Raw genomic sequence first — 18,303 nt, 5'->3', positions numbered from 1 at the left:
AACGCAGACACATCTGCCGACACGGATTGCTAACGACAGCATGAGGCATTAAAGGCTTTTGCCTTAATATCTGAGATGCAGCCATCTTGCATGGGTAAGACTGATGAAACATTTGACTCTGAGCATAAGGGCACCCTGTGTACAGGTGGCTATCTCCCAACTTTTGACAAGATAGTATTGTTTGGATGCGTTGACTGGTTCACCAAGGAAGTGATGGAGGCATATCGCATTGTGGACTCACCAGACACAAGCACCCATTAGTTCATTGGTTGCAATTATTGGGCAGGTAGTTTCTGGTGCATCTTCTTAGCACTATCATCTCGTTCTCTGGCTGCACTGTTTGGTCTCCCAATTACCATGGGCTTGCAACAAGCTGTTTAGTCTGTCTGCACGTTTGTCACAATGGACCAGCACTGCCAACATCCCACATTATTTTCTGGTAAGCTTCCCCACACGCCTTGACGCTTGAGGCATTATAGTTGCCAGTTGTAGACTAAGTGAGGAGCATGGTTGCCAGGTTAGATTTAAAGAAAGCTGAAATTGCCATAGTACTTTATCACTATAGAATCTTTATTTATAAAATAGCACTATAACAATTCACAAAAACTTCCTCTACAGTAAAGCATCACATGATCAAAACGACTTAGAACACGAGGAATACTTATTGAACTGCTTGCCTTGGGTGGTTTTTCCATGAGGAACTTGTACACTGACTTGCAAGTTTTAAGCCTTGCATTCAGACTACAGACCAACAGATCTGTATTCTTGAAAAAAAAAAATGCAAAAAGAAAGCTTGCACTTATGCAACAAATAAATCTATGTAAACAGCATGTCTCCTGTTGTGCATATACTGAACACATAAGCTGCACCATTATTTGAGTATTCAACATTCTTCTTTCCACAAAATACATTACCTTTTCCATTCATAATTACTGAAACTATCCACCCATGTTCACGAAATGTACAAAAAGGTATCGCACATACTACACGATTACTTTGGAGTAAGTAGCATGCTGCAGTGTAAAGTAAAGCATACAACATGCATGCATGAAACAGTAACTTTGACCGCCTGATTACAAGAACTATTGGACAAAAGCTGGAATATAGCCAGGGCAAGTGTGGCAAGGTTATGCAGTTATCACAGTCATGCAGGGCAACAAACACTGTCTGTAATCAGCACAATGTCTATGCCGTAACGCTCTACCAATTCTGTTAAAAACAGCTTGTCACCATGGGGGTCAAGGCCCACTCTGTGCATGTGCTCGTCAGTCCACAACTTCTCGGGGCTTCTGGACACTACTAGCAGTTCTTTGAACAGCTGCGTGTTTTGGGCCATGAAAAACCTGCAGACAGAAGCAAGTTCAGTAAAACAACAGTGTCTAGATATTTATATGCAAGCTATGCACTTGATTGTTTTTTTTTTTTTTCTGCTCAAAACGTATGCACTTTCACAATCTTAATTTGCCAACTAACAATCAGTACAGTTCAAAGAAAATATAACAATTTTGTTTGAACTGTGCTCAAGGAATTACGAATTTAAGCTTCTCAACATGTTCAGAAGTTAAGAACATAAAAATTCACTGAAAAATGTGTCCGACCAAAAAAAGCTCCCCTGTCACTGTAGACAGTGTGAAAGCTGTGTTCTGGTTTTCAACAAAATTTAAGTAATAGGAAAGGGAAACGGAAGAGAGGGAGCTACTGGAAGCCGATCATATCGGGACACAAAGTATAGTAACACCTGCATCAGTGCACCATCACTGTTGCTCACAAATTATGAGTTCAGGTTAAAAACAAAAGTGTGCACATGTAGGTTTGAAAGAACCAAAAGTTTTGTCAGTAGTTGTGTGTGGCAATTAAGTCTGAACTTGATCGCGGTGCGATAGTGACTCGCCACATCTATTTTGCACGCTTGATACGCTTGATATTGGTATCCTGGGTTGGCCATTTGTCAATTAAGTTGTTAGTCCAGCACTATCCCGTGTAATATCCTTTCAAAATATCCTTCTATAGTATAGGTCGTCATCGCAGTTGTCAATTACAAGACCATATTCGCTAGGAGGCCAACCTACAGGTGGCGGCACCATCACTCCACTAGTGTGGATTGGCAGCTGGCGGCGCCCGATGAAACATAGGTGCGGCAGTTCGCTTCAAAGTTTACGGAGAGCTTTCTGCCGAAGAAAACGTGCCCTCTGCAATGGATGAGTGATATCCTTCTTAAAATGTTCAGCTTTTGCACAGAAAAGCGAAGAATCAGCAAACGCTACGTAAAAGAAGCGCAAATTGTAGGAAAACACGGGACTGGCATGCAACCACATCACCTGTTTTGTGATTTTCACACGTTTTGGCATGCGTTTTCCTTGTACCACACTCATGTGCCTGATATATTTATTGCATCACACTTGCCTAACAGCAGATATTTTTTCTTCGCCTTTTCACCAATGTGCATGCCACTGCCTGTGCCATAGAAATGATTTAGTTATAGTACGGGCGTAAGACAGGCAAATTAAGTGTGACTGCCAGCGGGTGCATTTCACCTCGTGAAGCGCCACTGTGGAGAGACACTGTGCTACACTTTGAAGACAAATGCCATTTGGAACGCACTTTTCTAGCAACATACTATGCATGCGCTTTCCCTCCACTATTTTTTCTAAGGCAAAGCCACTGTGCCAGTCTTCTATGACAGGCGCTTCACAGGGCAAAGACACGACGAACTTCAGGACGATACATTAGATACTGTGCTAGCATTTTCTAAGCTAGCACCTGACCTGCCTCCCTGACCTGCCTCAAGAAAGACACCGTGTGATTCACTAGCGTTCTTGTTGAGGATTAAGCAGATTAAATGCAGCGCTGGCAGCGTACTGCCCGGCAGGTGTGTCTACAGATGGCGAGCACACATCTGGTCCTGCTAGATCACACCGGCACTTCTCCAAACTGTTCCCCCAAAGCAAATCACGCCGGCAAGCTGACTGTCCATGTGTACCGTGCAGAGAGTGTTTCAGCCGAGCAGAGCAAGTTCGCCGAACTTATTGTGAGGCTATATGATTTTTGCAGCCAATTTCAGTGAAGTTAATTGTTTGACGCTGCGCGAATGAATCTAAACGCGAGTGTCACTCGTTTAAAACAACAGTTTAGCTATGTGGCAGGAGTACTAAGGTCACCAAAATTTAGGACCTTCAGCAGTTAATTCTTTATACGCTGAAGTGCAAGCTATGAATTAATCGCTGTGAAGACACTGCAGATCACTGTGCGTGAGTGCGGTTAGGCATGTATTGAGGGAATGTAGATTTCTTTAGGACTGTAATTACCGGCAGTGCCAGTCTTATACAAAGCATACATTTGGGCATATTTGGAAAATAGATATGAGCAATGAGCTTACGTGGGAGAACACTCGCACTTAGCCGAGCACCAACGTTACTTGGCGGACAATGCTTACTTTACCTAGTCTGACCAGGTAACGTTGCTGTTACATTTAAGTGCTGGGTATTACGTGAATCGTTAAACATTTTCGCAGTTTTCTGGGCTAAAATTTTCTCACTGTTGCGATGTGACGAAAGCACAACAGCCTTGAAGTTTAATAGTCATAAAGAATATATAAGCGCGTTACAAAACCAATTAACATAGCGAGAAGAAAAGCCTCAACTTGATCATGCAGACAGAGGGCATAGAATGACCCATTCAAACTGCTGATGGCAATATACAATCACTGGGCGACTGCGTTCAGTTGTATAGACGGCAGTGACCTGTTCTTTGCGGTTTCAAAAAGAACTTAATGCCACCGTCGCTGTGTTTAAGACTCCACGCAGCAAAGAACCCGCAGTGCCAAAGACCGACGGAGGATGTCATGATCCAGCATTATGTACTCGATATAAACAATTATTGTCTTCATTGAGACAGACGAGTAAATAGGAGCACATAGAAACTGCGAAGCAAACAATAGACACGAGGAATGTCTGCTGTACACACGCATGTAAACACTGCTGGCTAGCAGACGACGCGAGCAGCATCCACACTATGGAGGGTGCAACTGATCGATGTCGCGGCCAATTGCAAGACTAAGGTTGATTCCTTTCTGTGAACACTATTCTCTATCTCACTCAAATATTCACAGCACTGCCATCGCCACCCTCTTTTCTTCGCTTCTCATTTTGCATAACGCCACATTGCCAAGCTTGCAACTGCAATATAAAAAGCTTAGAGATGAAATGTGGTCACTGTTTTGTACACCAGCACACTCCTGTAATAGCTCTCTGAAGGGCTATGGAAGAAAAGAGTCTGAAGGAACTACAATGCCCGTAAACCTGTCTTGTATTTGTCATCCCCAAGGTATCGATTTGCTTCAAACATGTCACTTGCATCGCACTCATTTTGTCTCCAATTTGTATTTCAGTTGCAGCCTCTGCTAACTGTAGCAGCTATAGTAGGATACAACTTTAAAAAAAAAAAAAACAGCAGTTGGTAACACTGGGCCATGGTCTGTGGTGTCCTCTATTTCTCCGCTAGCCAATCACAACGGTAAATGGAATCGGCTTTTATTAAACAAGCCACGTGTCAGAATTCTAGAGCTTATAATTTTTTTCTTTTGATTAGCTTCTTGCGTAAGGATCAAAAGTTTTAACAGCCTACTTTCTTGTGGAGGAATTCTGTTCGGCAGTCCTGAACATAAGCAGAGCTTTACTGCAGATTTAAGTTGTATCCGACTACACAAGACAAGGCTACCTGCTACAGACCTTGGACCCTTTTCCACAGCACAAACGAGAGCATGATTAGCACAGCTGTGAGACTAGTTTGCCACATGCATGATTTGCCAACAGCATCAGACACATACCCAGTAAACCAGGATTCATCCATAGCATCAGAATCGCCAGCTAGCAGTGGTTGGCATTTGGATCTGGATAAAGGAAAAAAAAAAAACTTAATTCAAAGCTACAACATTTAGTCACAATTCCTACCTGAGCTCTAAGAGGTGGTTGTATTTCAGCCTGTCAGTAGGACTCAGTTCCAGCAACCTTTCGTGCAAGGAAGAATGAACCTTTAAATTTTGCTGGTCAACAAATAGGTCAAACAAGTTTTGTTTTGTCTCAAAGATCTTCTCAGTTGTGCCTGAAATGAAGAACCTACTGTACTTTTAAGTTCTTTTTTCAGAAAAAAAAAAAAAAAAACAACGTACAAGCCACATAGGAGAGCTGCTCTGCCAGGGCATCCACGTCTGTGACATTCACGTAGAAATTTGGTGGGCACAAGCATGTTTCTACGTCGGGGTATACATGAGCAACCAAGGTGCTCGTGCAGTACACTAGAAGGAAAAGAAAACCTGCAGTGGGGATTACTGCTAGCAGACAGCAGCATGATTTAACTTACCACGATAGCAAATCACACCAATTGGAGGAGGGGAAAAAAAAAGGATCCTTTTTTTCAGCAGTGCAAACTTCCACAGAAGGAATATTTTCTCCCCAAAGAAGTTCAGGAACTGGGAGAAGCAACCTGCTGGGTGCGTAATCTAAAGAGAGAAAAAGAAATTCATAAGGAACAGATGAACCACTAACAGATTAAACAATCCATGCACTCGAATTACTTCGAAGCTCATATTTCAGGACAAAACATCGAAGTATGTGGATCAACTCAGTACACAACCAGCACACAGACATGGATAGTAGAAACTTGCTCTTTCCACTGCCGTCTGTTATGCACTCTTGGGCAATAAATTCACATACAGTGGCACGTGTAAAACTTGAATGTATAGCACAGTACCAAGAGCATGATGAGACAACCGCTTAACTCAGCACTTCATCTTTGGATGTACGAGCAGAAATGCTAACATAAGAAAACAGACGCAGCTTGTAGTCAAGTAAATGCAACAGTGAGAACAAATCTGACAGCAGCACTAGCTAAGTCACAATGAGCATTATGGCACTGAAAAAAAAAAAAAGTTGTATTCCTTAGGTCAGCACGGCAGTGCATGAAGTAAGCGTATAAAAGCAAATAGCCTTTACGGTGACCTATGCTGCATTATACACTGATAAGCTGAACAGTTTGGGGGTTTTTCAAAGACAAAGCAAAAAAATTTTTTTAAATTGCCGCGAACTTATAAACTTGTGCATTTGGCTAGTACAATCTTTTGCAGTGCCACAAGAACATCATTAAATGGGCTGCACATGATACTGTCACTTGGTGGTGACACCACCATGGACAATGAACAAGCGGAGTGGCATGAAATGAAAACTCTTTATTGGGTGGACTTGTGTCCACAAGGAACTGAACAGCTCGGTGGCGGCGGCGCCGGTATTGACAAGTGTGCTCGGTGGTTGTCGTACAGAATGCCTGCCGCTCCTGCCGCTCTCGGCCGCTCTCAAGCTGGCAGGGAGCAGTAAAGATAAGGTTCCAAAACGACTACAACAATAAAGCACAATGTGGAAGCAGTTGCATGTGGCTACATTCACTCGAAGTAAGTATGGCCGCAACTCGTCACAAAATGATAAAGCAGAGAGCTGGCAGCTTTCAGTGTCAACAAACAAACACTACAAAAATAATCGTGGTATTACTCCACTCTCAAAGAAGCACCAACCAGATGCTTTAAAACAAAGGAAAGTGGCCACAAAATAAACCCAGACAATACAAAACAAACACTGAGAATGGATGTACAGTGTCATTTAGAGCACATAATATAGCTATAGACGCACAACATGCACAACTTCTGGTCGTGTGCGCTGTCGTTGGGATGCTGTCATTCCAGCAGGGATGACTTCATAGTCCTGCTCACCTAATTGGTGAAGAACCTTGTAGGGGCCGAAATAGCAATGGAAAAGCTTTTTATTCAATTTACAGTGGCGAATCGGTGTCCAAACCCAAATTCGTTCTCCAGGCTTCGTTGCGTCTTCGTTGGTTGCAGCGTCTGGCGTCGGTCTGCTGCTTGTCTTTAATCCGTATTCAGTCAATTCGTTGGGCTTCTGCATGCTAAAGGTAGGTGGCAATGCCAGGGCTGTCATTTCCGGCGACGTTTAGAAGCATGGTGTCAAGGATGGTCGTTGTGTCGCCGCCATAAATGAGGCTAAAATGTGTTGTCAAGGTGGTCTCCTGTAGTAAGGTGCTGTAGGCAAATATGACCTAGGGAAGAATGGCGTCCCAGGTTGTGTGTTGTGTGTCCACATACTAACTGTTGCAACGCTAAAAACACACTGTAAAATTATTCTCTTGCTTAAACAGCTGAGTTATTCGCGCTGAAATTTTACGCAGAGAAGGCATGCGCCAACCTTTCTTTTTCAATGCCAAGTTTGAATGACGTACTTGCCTGACTTGATCAGAATTAGAAATCCACATCGTCTGCAGCATCAGTGACCCAAGACAAGCAGCTTTCGCGTAACATACTGGTGGCGCCATCTGGTGCCTATTCGAGGAATAGTTGTTTTTTTTTATTTAGCAAATACTTCCGGCCTGTGTTACAGGCGTTAGGCAGAAGTAGGGTACAGACATAATGATAAAAACGAGGAGTACATTGCAACAGAAGTAACTAGCGAACAGAGTCAAAACCAGAACATACAACACAAAATCGATTACAAAGGCAGAGAACTGGTAATGACACCGAACTTGGCAATGAACAAAGGTATCGAACTTGGCCCACAACAGGGATACAAGTGAGCCCTATGCTTCATTCAGAGCTTGTAAAATAAACCATTCCGCGTAGCGATCATATGGGGAGAGAACGAGTATTTAAAATCATTCGTTTTACATGAAAACGCGGCAAATTTTTAAAATGGTAGGAGCGTGTAGGGCAGCGAGATGTGTGCTCAACTAAAATTCCGTCTTCTATTTTTATTTTATTGCAATAATATTGTTACGTGACAGCAAGCGATGAAGAAAGGACTGCATGACCGATGGCGATGATATGATTTAATGTCTGCGAGCCTAGCACGAGCGCTCCTGCCCATGCCACTGCCCGCTTCGTCGTCTTCTAGTCCGTCACATGACTCGGGGCCACGAAGCGATCGTCCCGATCGCACGAACTAGAAGAATGCCACAGACGATGACAAGCAGGACGTGACGATGGGTGTGGCAGAACATATGAACAGAGAAGAGAAGATGAAGGGCTTGCCGTCACGATGAAAGAGATGTTGAGCGGGTGAAGCCAGGTCCACGAAGACTGAGGAGCCACCGGTTTCTGGAAGTCAACGTCGAGGCCCGCGGACACACCCAACGGCAGGGGCTGGGGTACTTGTTTCTCGTGTGAGTGTCGGTGGTCAATGGGTTCTCTGGTCAGTGGCGGCGGTCTCGGTTCAGTGGGGTCGTAGGTCGTTGGGTCTTCTAGGTTCTCATGTGGGCGGCGAGTGGGGTCACAGGGCAGTTGCGGCGGTCGTTGTGTCGTCGTATCTTCTGGTCGGGGCTTGGGGCGGGGCGGTGAAGAGCGGCGGCGTCGGGGCATGCCTGGCAGGCTGGGGAAGCGCCGGGAGGCGCGAAGCCGTGACCTCTCCACAGAAGACCTCGGTGTACAGCAGGCTCCTAAGCTCCGGGACCGGGATGAAGAAGGTACCCAGCACCTTACACCAAATGTTACGTGACGGCAAGCAATGAAGAAAGGACTGCATGACCGATGGCGATGATATGATTTAATGTCTGCGAGCCTAGCACGAGCGCTCCTGCCCATGCCACTGCCCGCTTCGTCGTCTTCTAGTCCGTCACAATATAAGTAGAATAACTCATTTTTCGTGATGACGACACATGGCCAGTTAAAGTCCTGTGGTTTGCAGTAGGGCTGTTGGGGAAATATTCCAACGGCAACAATTAAACATAAACCTGGCTGCTTCGCGTTGGACATTTCCTATTTTAAGGTTGTTAGTTTCAATCCAGGGATCCCACATTGCCGCAGCACATTCCAACATTGGCCGAAGATATGTTTTGTAAGCTGCAATATGAGTGGAAAAGGGGGGGGGGGGGGGGGTAGCAGCTCATTTAAAGATGCTTGCTTGACTGCTTCAATAATATTGAGCACAGAAAGCGTTTGTACAAATTTCCTCAAAATTCAAAGAGTTTGGTTCATGCCTGTCAGAATAAAATAACTGTTCCTAGGATAGGCACCAGATCACAGTACCAGTAGTAGTAGTATTCTATTGGGGGACAAGAATGGTCAAATCGAGGATCTGGATGGAAACACAGATTATAACAGGAAGTTAATGCTATAACTCTGTGAGACGCACAACCGAGTAATTATAAATAGAGAAACTAAACGCAGGGAACAAGTTGCATGGGAATTCTGGTAGAGGCAGACAACAGCTGACTAATGCTTAATGTTGCAGGGAATTTATAGCAAGCGCACGAAAATGGAAAGAGACAAGGAGTAGGAGTACAGTCTGAGAAGTGATCATAAACGTATTAGTCTGCAAATGGGAACCCTGATCAAGAGAAATGCAGAAAACACAAAAAGGGAGTGCAAAAATTAAACAAATAGCGCTAATAGCAGCAGGTGTTTAGGAAGCAATAGAGAAGCGCCCCATGGAAAAGTGGGATTATAAATAGAACTACTCATCAGTGCTAAAATGAAACAAGTGGCGAACCGCTGGAAAGGAAAAAGTAAGCCACAAAGTTGAGGGGATAAGGAAATGAAGGAGGCCATCGAACGACAGGTGGCTTCAAGAGAACACAGATGCAAAGGAGGCGCAGTTCTCTTAAGGAGGAATAGACCAAAAATAGGAATCTTAACAAAAAAAGAAACTGGCAGTACAGATCTTTGTCCAGAGTAAAATAAAGCAGTCCACTTATTGCTGGATGGCTAAAGTTAGCAATGCAACTAAAGGTGGGCCAAGAAAATTATGGAACCATATAAGCTGTCTGGGTAAAAGGAATCAAAGAAAGCAGGAATGGATTTATGATGCCAAGGGAAAATGTTTAGAGGGAGCCGACGCTGCAAAATGCATCGGTTGCAGATGAGTCATTTAGGAGTGGCGACAGGGTAAACTCCCCGAATGAAGAAGTAGCCCAGGACAGCATAATGGAAAGGAGCTTAGAACTGACCAATCTTAACTAGAAAAAGGAGGAGGCAAGTATTCATAAATGCACAACCGCAGGAATGGAAAAAATTTCAATCAAGCTCATTAATGAATTTGGCCCACGAAGAAGGGAAATGTTTTTACAAGCTTTGGAAACAGTCGTAACAAATAAGCAAATTCCGGACAGCTGGTGAAAGAGTAGAATGTATTTGATTTATAAAGGGAAAGGAGAAAGGAAAAACAAAATCCTTCGGATCAATTACGATAACATCTGTTTATGCAGGCAGTAAATTAAAAATGCAGTCCTGGATAGAAAGTAATAAGGAAGAAGTGAAAGGAGAAAGGAAGAAAGAAGTGCCGTAGTGGAGGGCTCTGGAATAATTTCGACCACCTGGGGATCTTTAACGTGCACTGACATCGCTCAGCACACGGGCGCCTCTTGCGTTTCGCCTCTATAGCCAACATTTCAAATTTTGTGAACCATAATGTCACCTAACTATATTTCATGATTATGACGCTTGGAAAAAATTTAACGTTTATATGATGATGTACTTAAACAACAATATAATCAGCATAGCCCCAGATGGCAGGCCTTTGGCTACAGTCCCATGTCAATTGAAACCAGAAAATATTGAAAGTGTCAAAATCACCCATAAGTATTTAACTAATTAATGGGAACTAACTGAGGTATACTGAAACTAATCATATTTTTGAAAACAGGAAGAAAAAAGACATATACACACCTAATTTTATTAACATATCTTTAATAATAAAAAAAAATGTTCATTTCAGGACCCGCATCTTCCCTTAACAATCATGCCTATATGCTTTCATGTGACCTGACGTTTCAGGAATTCTGTTAAAATGAAGTTCTGGTAAGCAGAACAGATTTAACAGGCCCCGTCAAGTTTGTCTTAAATGGAACCTACTTCCACACATTTATGCACAGATGCAGTACTGATACTCTCATATGGCAGTTCATAGGCACTCATAATTACCTCCATGGAATGCATGCCATCACAGATAGATTTGTAGGCGGTACCAAGGCAAGTATCCAAAGCAGGTGGAGTTTGATGAGCCAGGTAAAACTGAATAAGCTCTTCATATACTCCTGGCCTCTCCAATAGTTGTCTGCAAGTAGGAAAGGAAAGCATGTAAAACAAAGTGTGCCACCACATGGCACAAGATAATGACTTTATTCAAATCACATTATAAAAAAAAGCCTATGCAAAGTGAGCTCAGATTCTCAGTTCTCTTTTATAAATATGCACAAACTATACTGACCCATCAATTATAAAGGCTATTTATCAAACCCCCAAGGCATCTGATGCCAAAGTGAAACATATTTCAATTTCGTTTCACTGGCTCCATCAGTTTACAGTTTAACCTTCAAGCAGACAAGGTAAACACAATTGCCCTCAGCGCTGTGGCCCAACAAATTTTGGCTATTTCAATTAGTTATGTGCACTGGAGGGGTTGCTTTGCCGGCAAGCTTTTCGAAAGCTCATGTATTTTAGTGTAATGTACACAAAATTTGTTGGTCACAATGCCGAGGGTAAGTGCATTTTCTGAATTCTAAAAACTGACATGGATATTACTTACAGTGGGCTACACACCTCTTAATAAATAAGGAGACTAACAGTTATAGTTAAAAAGTTATCTGTTCAATATCAGTTAACCAAGCTACCAATTAATTAGCACGTCTTAGCTGTATTCTGATGCGCTACATCACTGACAATGCTATGCCGAAAAAAGCGCTCTTACAAGTCAAAGAGACTTTTTTTAGTAACTACATAATATCTTAGGAGGCACCCCTGGTATACTTCTTTCCCTGCAGTGTAAGAGTTTGATTAGGACTATCATTCACAATTTGCTGCCTCTCGCATTGAATCACTCTGAAGTAGTACAAAAGACAGCAAGAATGCATAATTCATAGATGATCATACTTCTGTCTCAGTGAGTGCTTTCAGTGCTTACCATTTTGTCAAGAAGCACTATGAACAAATATGAAGAACTTAAAAATCCTCTCTCCACAAAAAATCAAGATATTAGACACCAAAACTAACACAACTAAAACATAGCACAACACTAACTTGCCTGACAATGACCTCTTATGAAATAAATATTCAAGTCCTCATTGCAGTTACTAAGTGCATTCAACACAAATAGAAGACAAAATTTACACTCACTACCTAAAAGACCTCTGCTAGTAGGAAGTACACCAATAATGCGTGCTCATCACGAGCTGCTCACTGTGTGGTGAAGCCTTCTCACATGGACACCACCGCTTGTGAGGGGGCTCCACCGCAGAAGGCCCTACTATTTTGAAGCCGTTCTGCTTTGATATTCTCGACAGTGGACATACAGTACACCATTACGAAAATGCAGAAAATCGTTGTTGCTGCGCAGTTTTCACTCAAAAGCTGACAACGACTGCCAATTTTATCATCATTTAAATTTGCTGCTGAGAAAAACAGTTCTTTGAAAGATTTTTTTTTTGTAGCGATTCAAGGACTTTGCCTTCAGATAATTTGAGCGCTTTTTAAGTCCTGAGGTCCCAACTAACATGCTTTTTCTCTACAGAGAAACCAGTCCACTATTGATTACATTTTTTCAACCACACAATCAGTTGGAGACTACTGGTCGAGTAAGCATATCACTGTCTTTCAGCCATGTTTAATGCTGTTCTGAAGCTTTTACCTACATGTGCGTGGACAAACAGACCCAAAGTACTATCTACATGCATAAATATCCATGAAGCAAATCACATTTAGTCTTGGATCATATTTAGGTGCACTTCTGATAATTGAAACAAAAAACTGTTCCCCTGAAGTCTGAATTTTTGAAAATCTACTGTATGTCACATTATGAAGATGTCTTGAAGATGAACATGAATGTGTTCTAAGATGTGTAACAAAGAAACATGAAAAGCTCCCACATACGAATTGCTGAACACCCTTAAATTAAAATGCCACAATATATGCATACGAAATGTAGGTGCTTGGGACTCACATATCTCAGTATTTGACAGTTTTGAGCAGAGTTGCAGTCATCAATTCATCTGAATAATTGTTTTTCAACACAAAGACGCCCAACATTTTATCAAGTGACTTACAAAGGTTTTGAATCCACATCGTACGAATGAAAGATTCTGTCATTAAAATAAAGCTTCATTGTAGCTTACGTTTAAAGTTAAAAAAATAAAAAGCTCTCCAATTTTTCTCTTGCACTTACTATTGGCATACATCTGTTACAGTTTGGCTTACCAACAGGACAAATGAATCATGATGTAAGTTACACCACTGAAGGTGCATAATGCCTGAGGCATTTTTGTGAAGTGCACCAGTTTTTCTTTTCCAACCCCTACCTCAAGATCTAAATAGCCGGCAGCAGTTTTCTTAAACAAGTTGCAGCAGTTTTCTTAAACAAGTTTAAACAAGTAATATACTCACCTATAGTAGAAGCCTTAATAACTATTGCACTAGATTTCCAGTAATTTTTTTCACATCTTTGTCCCTTAACACACTTAGCACATTTCTAGTTGCCTTTCTTTACTTTATTTTTGATTGTCTGAGTGGCCTTGAAAACTAACGCATGCCATATGTTCCTAGTTGTATTTATTGTTATCTGCCTGTGAGTAAATACAATGCGCCTTCCTATCAATTTTCCCACCAAAAGTTGGGTCCGGACATGTTCACGATGCCTTTTCAGATTTGCCACTAGTGTGCTTACTTTGCTAGCTCCTCTGTGGGGCAGTTGCAAGATCTCATACCTACTGTAATTCACTGCACCGTGCGTCAACGCTGGGAAATGTCGTGTATTGATGCTGTGCGGCCACGAATACTGAGTCACACAATGAAGCTGTGGGGCAGCTCAGGTTTTTCAAAGAGCCCACGAAAAGCACACAGCTGAGTCACTATTGCCATCTGTTGACGGTTCAAGGAAGCTGGCTCTGCAAGTGGGCTACATGTGCGTAGACAAACAGACCCAAAATACTATCTACATGCATAGATATCCATGAAGCAAATCACATTTAGTCTTGGATCATATTTAGGTGTGGGCCACTTGCAAATTAAAGGGTAGTCCACCAGTGGGCTGCAATGTACTGGGATTAGCACTCCAAAAATCACTGCTACAATGAACTAGTTAAAAGCCTCGTCATTAACTATGATGTTCCATGCTGCAACCACAAATTCCCTTACTCCAAAAAATCCCATTTTGGACACTTCTTCCTTGTACCATTTTGGAAATTCTCTGCATATTTCCTTTGAGATGTTTAGAAGTAGTTTTTTAATTATCCAATGCAGTTTGTCGGGATTAATGAATGCAAAGGTGCAGGAATTTGCCAAGTACTACTTGTTCCTCGTGTTGGTGTTTTCTTTTAAGCGCTCCACATATTTGAAGCAGGAATGACCCGTGAGAAAAGCTGGCCACAGTCACCACATAAAGCTATGTGTTCAAAGAAAAAGTTGTTAGCAATCCATTGTTAGCTATATTAAATCAGAATGCATTTCTTAATGGAGCTTAATCTCAAAGTTCAATATAGGTCGCGTGCGACATGAAAAAACTGCATGTTTGCTGCTTCACTGTTTTAATTCACTACAACATTCAAGCAAGACTGCCTCAAGAGATGGAATCTCAATGAAAGAAAACAGCGATTATATCAGTTTTTTTTCATGCCTCACATGACCTATACTGCACTTTGACATCACAGCCATCACTTGGCTGTTGAAGCCAAAACCAAAACAACATGAGAGATTCAATTACAAATTATTTAGCAGTCACAGATGAATACCACGTGGTGATCCATGTATACTAATGTCTCACGCATCATTATAAAAGGCTAATCTGGTGTTTATACTTCTTTAATAGGAAACAAGTACACAAATGAATAACATGAACTCTCCTCTTGAACAAGAATTTTACCACTAAGGCTAGTGTCAGTTCAATGTGGCCACCCTACTAGTTATCACTCCTCCTTCAGCTGCCAATAGGCAGCCAGCAGCAATATAAAAAAAATTAAATAATTAAATAGTGCAACCATTGCTGCAGCCTTAACAAGTAAACATTCATCCAGTCACTGTTCCTCAAAACTGGAGAAGCCATGAGCATAAGTCAAAAAGCATTAATGCATGGATGACGTCCAGGTTTGTCTTTAATTGAGTTCCACTCTGTCAGTTTTGTCATTCACTTCGCCATTCAACGTTCCACTGATGTATGTGCACTGTACACCAGTGCATCACAATTTCTTTCCATGCCTGTATCTCAAAATTACATCCGCTTTGGTCTGTCAAGTGTGCATAAAAATTTTGCCTCCCACTTCAAAAATGTGTCAAAAATGCACATTTTCACCACATGCCCCTCTGTGCACAAAACATATTCCCCCAACTTTTTTTGTTTTAACCAGCTCAACTGCAAGTGTATGCTCCTGAATGGCAAATGAAGAGTATGGTCACCTTTCCTGAATTTGAGTTTGCACTCTCTTGAAGACCACCGTAACTACCTACACAGTCAATTCTAATCACAACACTAGCACACATGTACAGGCAAATGCATATGACAGTGAAGGCAATGGACGATGCGCACGCTTTCTAATGCCACAGTGGCCAATAGTGGCACTGAGGCGAGGTAGCACTGCTTCTCTTTAGGACCACCTCAGTCCCTGTATGGTAAGTACTCCAAATGAAACACTAAAACAAAGTGACCGTCACAGGTATAAATAGTACAAGAAAAAGCATTTTCCACTAGCTTCTTCAATGGCTCCCGGTCTTTTAATAACAAGTTTTAACAGTAACATGACTGAATGGCAGCCTTTGCTAAAAACCACTTGTACTTCACTTCCAAGGGAAGAAACAGGATCTGTTTCATACTTCATATGCAAACTGCTAAAGCTAGCACGACCAAATGCACTGACTATGTTTGTACTAATAACAATGTTTGCTATCTGTTTAATGCAAACCACTCTGCTGAATCAAAACAAAGAATAGTTAACCTTGTTGCAGCCTTCACAAAGCAAGTTTCTTACTGACATAACAATATTTAGGAACTGTACACCGCAGCATATTACAGTTTGTTTTACGCTCTACCACTTTTATCATACTCCACATTGAGTCCCAGGACAGCAAAAATGATAGTTTTGCAGCCACATTAAAGCACACTACCAGCGCAGTTTCCACACCATTGCACACCAAGTATGTACCTGAGTATTTCCAGAGCTTTTTGGCAGCACTTCCATCTTTCAGTCAGCATTCAAAATGACAATCCCACAGGCTCATTGCAAGGGCAGTAAGACAGCATTGTGCGTACCGTACTTGCTTCTGCAGAAATTCCTTATGCAGATGCAGCAATGAGTAGCTCTTCGCAAGAACCCCTATGGACTTCATCCGTGCTCCACGCTCCTGCTCACTCTCCACTTTCATGTTCTCAAAGCAGGACAGCCCATAGTAATTTTTCCTCTTGAAGTATCTTTGAAAACAAAAATGCAGAATATGTTTCACAAACCGCAATACATGTACAATGTGAATATTTGGTAAAATACTTACATAAAGTCTGTATGAACTCTGTGAGCGCCACTGGTCATGGCTTTGAACTCTATACCAGACACATCCAAATCATCTGGTGCCCACCATTCCACAGTGTTGCCTATGAAGAAAGCAGTGAATAGAATGTTCCATTGAAATGCCCACCACAAAACAGATAATGCACAAACCTATGCACCAGATAAAGTACATGTGGAGAAGTCCTTAACGCATGGTCTCTTGGTGCCAATTTTAATGACAGCTTTATGATGGCATTTAAAAAAAATTGAAGGCAGAGGAGATGAAGAGGGGGGAGCACAATTCAACGCTGGACATATAATCTTGAATGTATGTAACTTTTCCATGCACCTTTAAAAAACAATACTAAAATGAATGAAAAAGTACTTGCAATTTTGGATTCCTGGAGCCATCTTTCACACCAAACGCTTTAAAGCGCGATTTGATTCTTTCAAACACGATTACATCATGTTATTCATCACAGTTTACTCAAAGTGTTAAGGTTGGGTCAAAAAAAAACAATACCGATAGAAGGAAGGTATTTTGCTATGCGGTTAAAACATAGTGAAAACATGGCCCACAAAGAAATCTCTTGGGCTCACAGCGTCAGGGGGCATTCAGCAGCCTACAGCCAACTGTTGTATGTTCGCAACGAGTTCACAGATTAAACTGCGGCAAGCAACAGCTCCGTGAAGACGACCGCACCAAAGATGGACGAGTCTGGTACGCCTCCTCGGGAAACGCGTGAAGTTGTGCAGTCGAAGATTCGCGGGCTGGTGAAACTTTAGCACAGCTCAATTTTCAATCGCTGCACTTGCGTCCTCAGTAGGTGACACGCTCACTTATGAGTTGAAACGTAATATAAATATATGGCTCACGAGAGACTGTGCAAGAGCGCGAGGTTTGCAAACGAAACTTTCACGTGGAGGACCATATTGTCGCAACTTGACAGATGGCAAAAAATAAAAAGAGCAAGAATGCTAAGAACAAATACGCTACTAAATGGTAATCCGGAAAAAAGTGGGAAAAAAAACGCTACATTTCGCTAACGTTTTTAGTAGTGTTCAACGTAGCTGACAAGCGCCAATTTTGTGGGACTCACCCGCTCGAGTGTCGAATGCAATCACGAATACACCGACGATATCGTACACAGTGTCGTCTCCTAGCTTGTCGGTCTTTATACCGTCAGTCCTTGGCAGCCCTGGTCCCAGTTGGCATTTCATTTGACATGAAATGTTCGTGTAAGTGCTGTACCCATCAATTGGTTCGTCATCTGAGAGGAGCGGAGCTCGATCAGTCGCCCCTTTCCGTCTTGCCATATCTGCAGTCGTAATACGAACGCCTAGTCGGTCACTGCAGTACTACGTCGATCCCTCCAGTCAAACCATTCTTAAATGCATGGAGCTAGTATACTATGCACATGGAACTCCGCCGTATGGTAAACTGCTTCGCCACTTCCCACCCATGCGAGACAGTATGACGCACAGACTCGCGGCCCGCGCGACAGCAACAACGACGGGTCGCAGCGGTGCGCTGTGGCGCTGTTTCGTGGATTACAGGAATGGTGTTCTCAGCTGCCGTTGAAAGGCGCTTCCATCGTGCTAACGTTTAGCAGCGGTTGCGTCAGGTCAGATATTGCACAGATATGGCTAGAAAAGAGCCTAAATCGACGCTGTCTACGTATCATAAGCGTGAGCACGCTTACGTATGCTAAACGCAAACATTTTGCGGGATGTTACGTCGTTTGTCACTTTATTTTTATTTCAGCATATGAAGGTATTAGAACGACAGGG

The 18,303-nt window shown here is 42.3% G+C and overlaps 1 protein-coding gene across 1 annotated transcript; it reads right to left on the bottom strand.

Annotated features, from left to right (window-relative positions):
• Nucleotides 1-549: 549 nt before the first annotated feature.
• LOC149350691 (DENN domain-containing protein 11-like) lies at nucleotides 550-18,063 on the bottom strand. The gene is made up of 9 exons (XM_089579801.1): nucleotides 17,613-18,063; nucleotides 16,517-16,616; nucleotides 16,281-16,439; nucleotides 10,973-11,105; nucleotides 5,359-5,497; nucleotides 5,168-5,293; nucleotides 4,950-5,100; nucleotides 4,826-4,888; nucleotides 550-1,343 (listed from the first exon to the last, which is right to left on the bottom strand). Exons 1-9 carry the CDS (start codon nucleotides 17,827-17,829, stop codon nucleotides 1,145-1,147), a joined length of 1,287 nt encoding a protein of 428 aa, XP_089435927.1. The 5' UTR covers nucleotides 17,830-18,063; the 3' UTR covers nucleotides 550-1,144.
• Between the last annotated feature and the right edge of the window lie 240 nt (nucleotides 18,064-18,303).

Source organism: Amblyomma mixtum, chromosome 3 (assembly GCF_055824585.1).
Source record: "Amblyomma mixtum isolate Tamu chromosome 3, ASM5582458v1, whole genome shotgun sequence".
Lineage (NCBI taxonomy): Eukaryota > Metazoa > Arthropoda > Arachnida > Ixodida > Ixodidae > Amblyomma > Amblyomma mixtum.
Note: the sequence above shows the minus strand (reverse complement) of the source record. Positions and strands in the feature narration are given on the sequence as shown.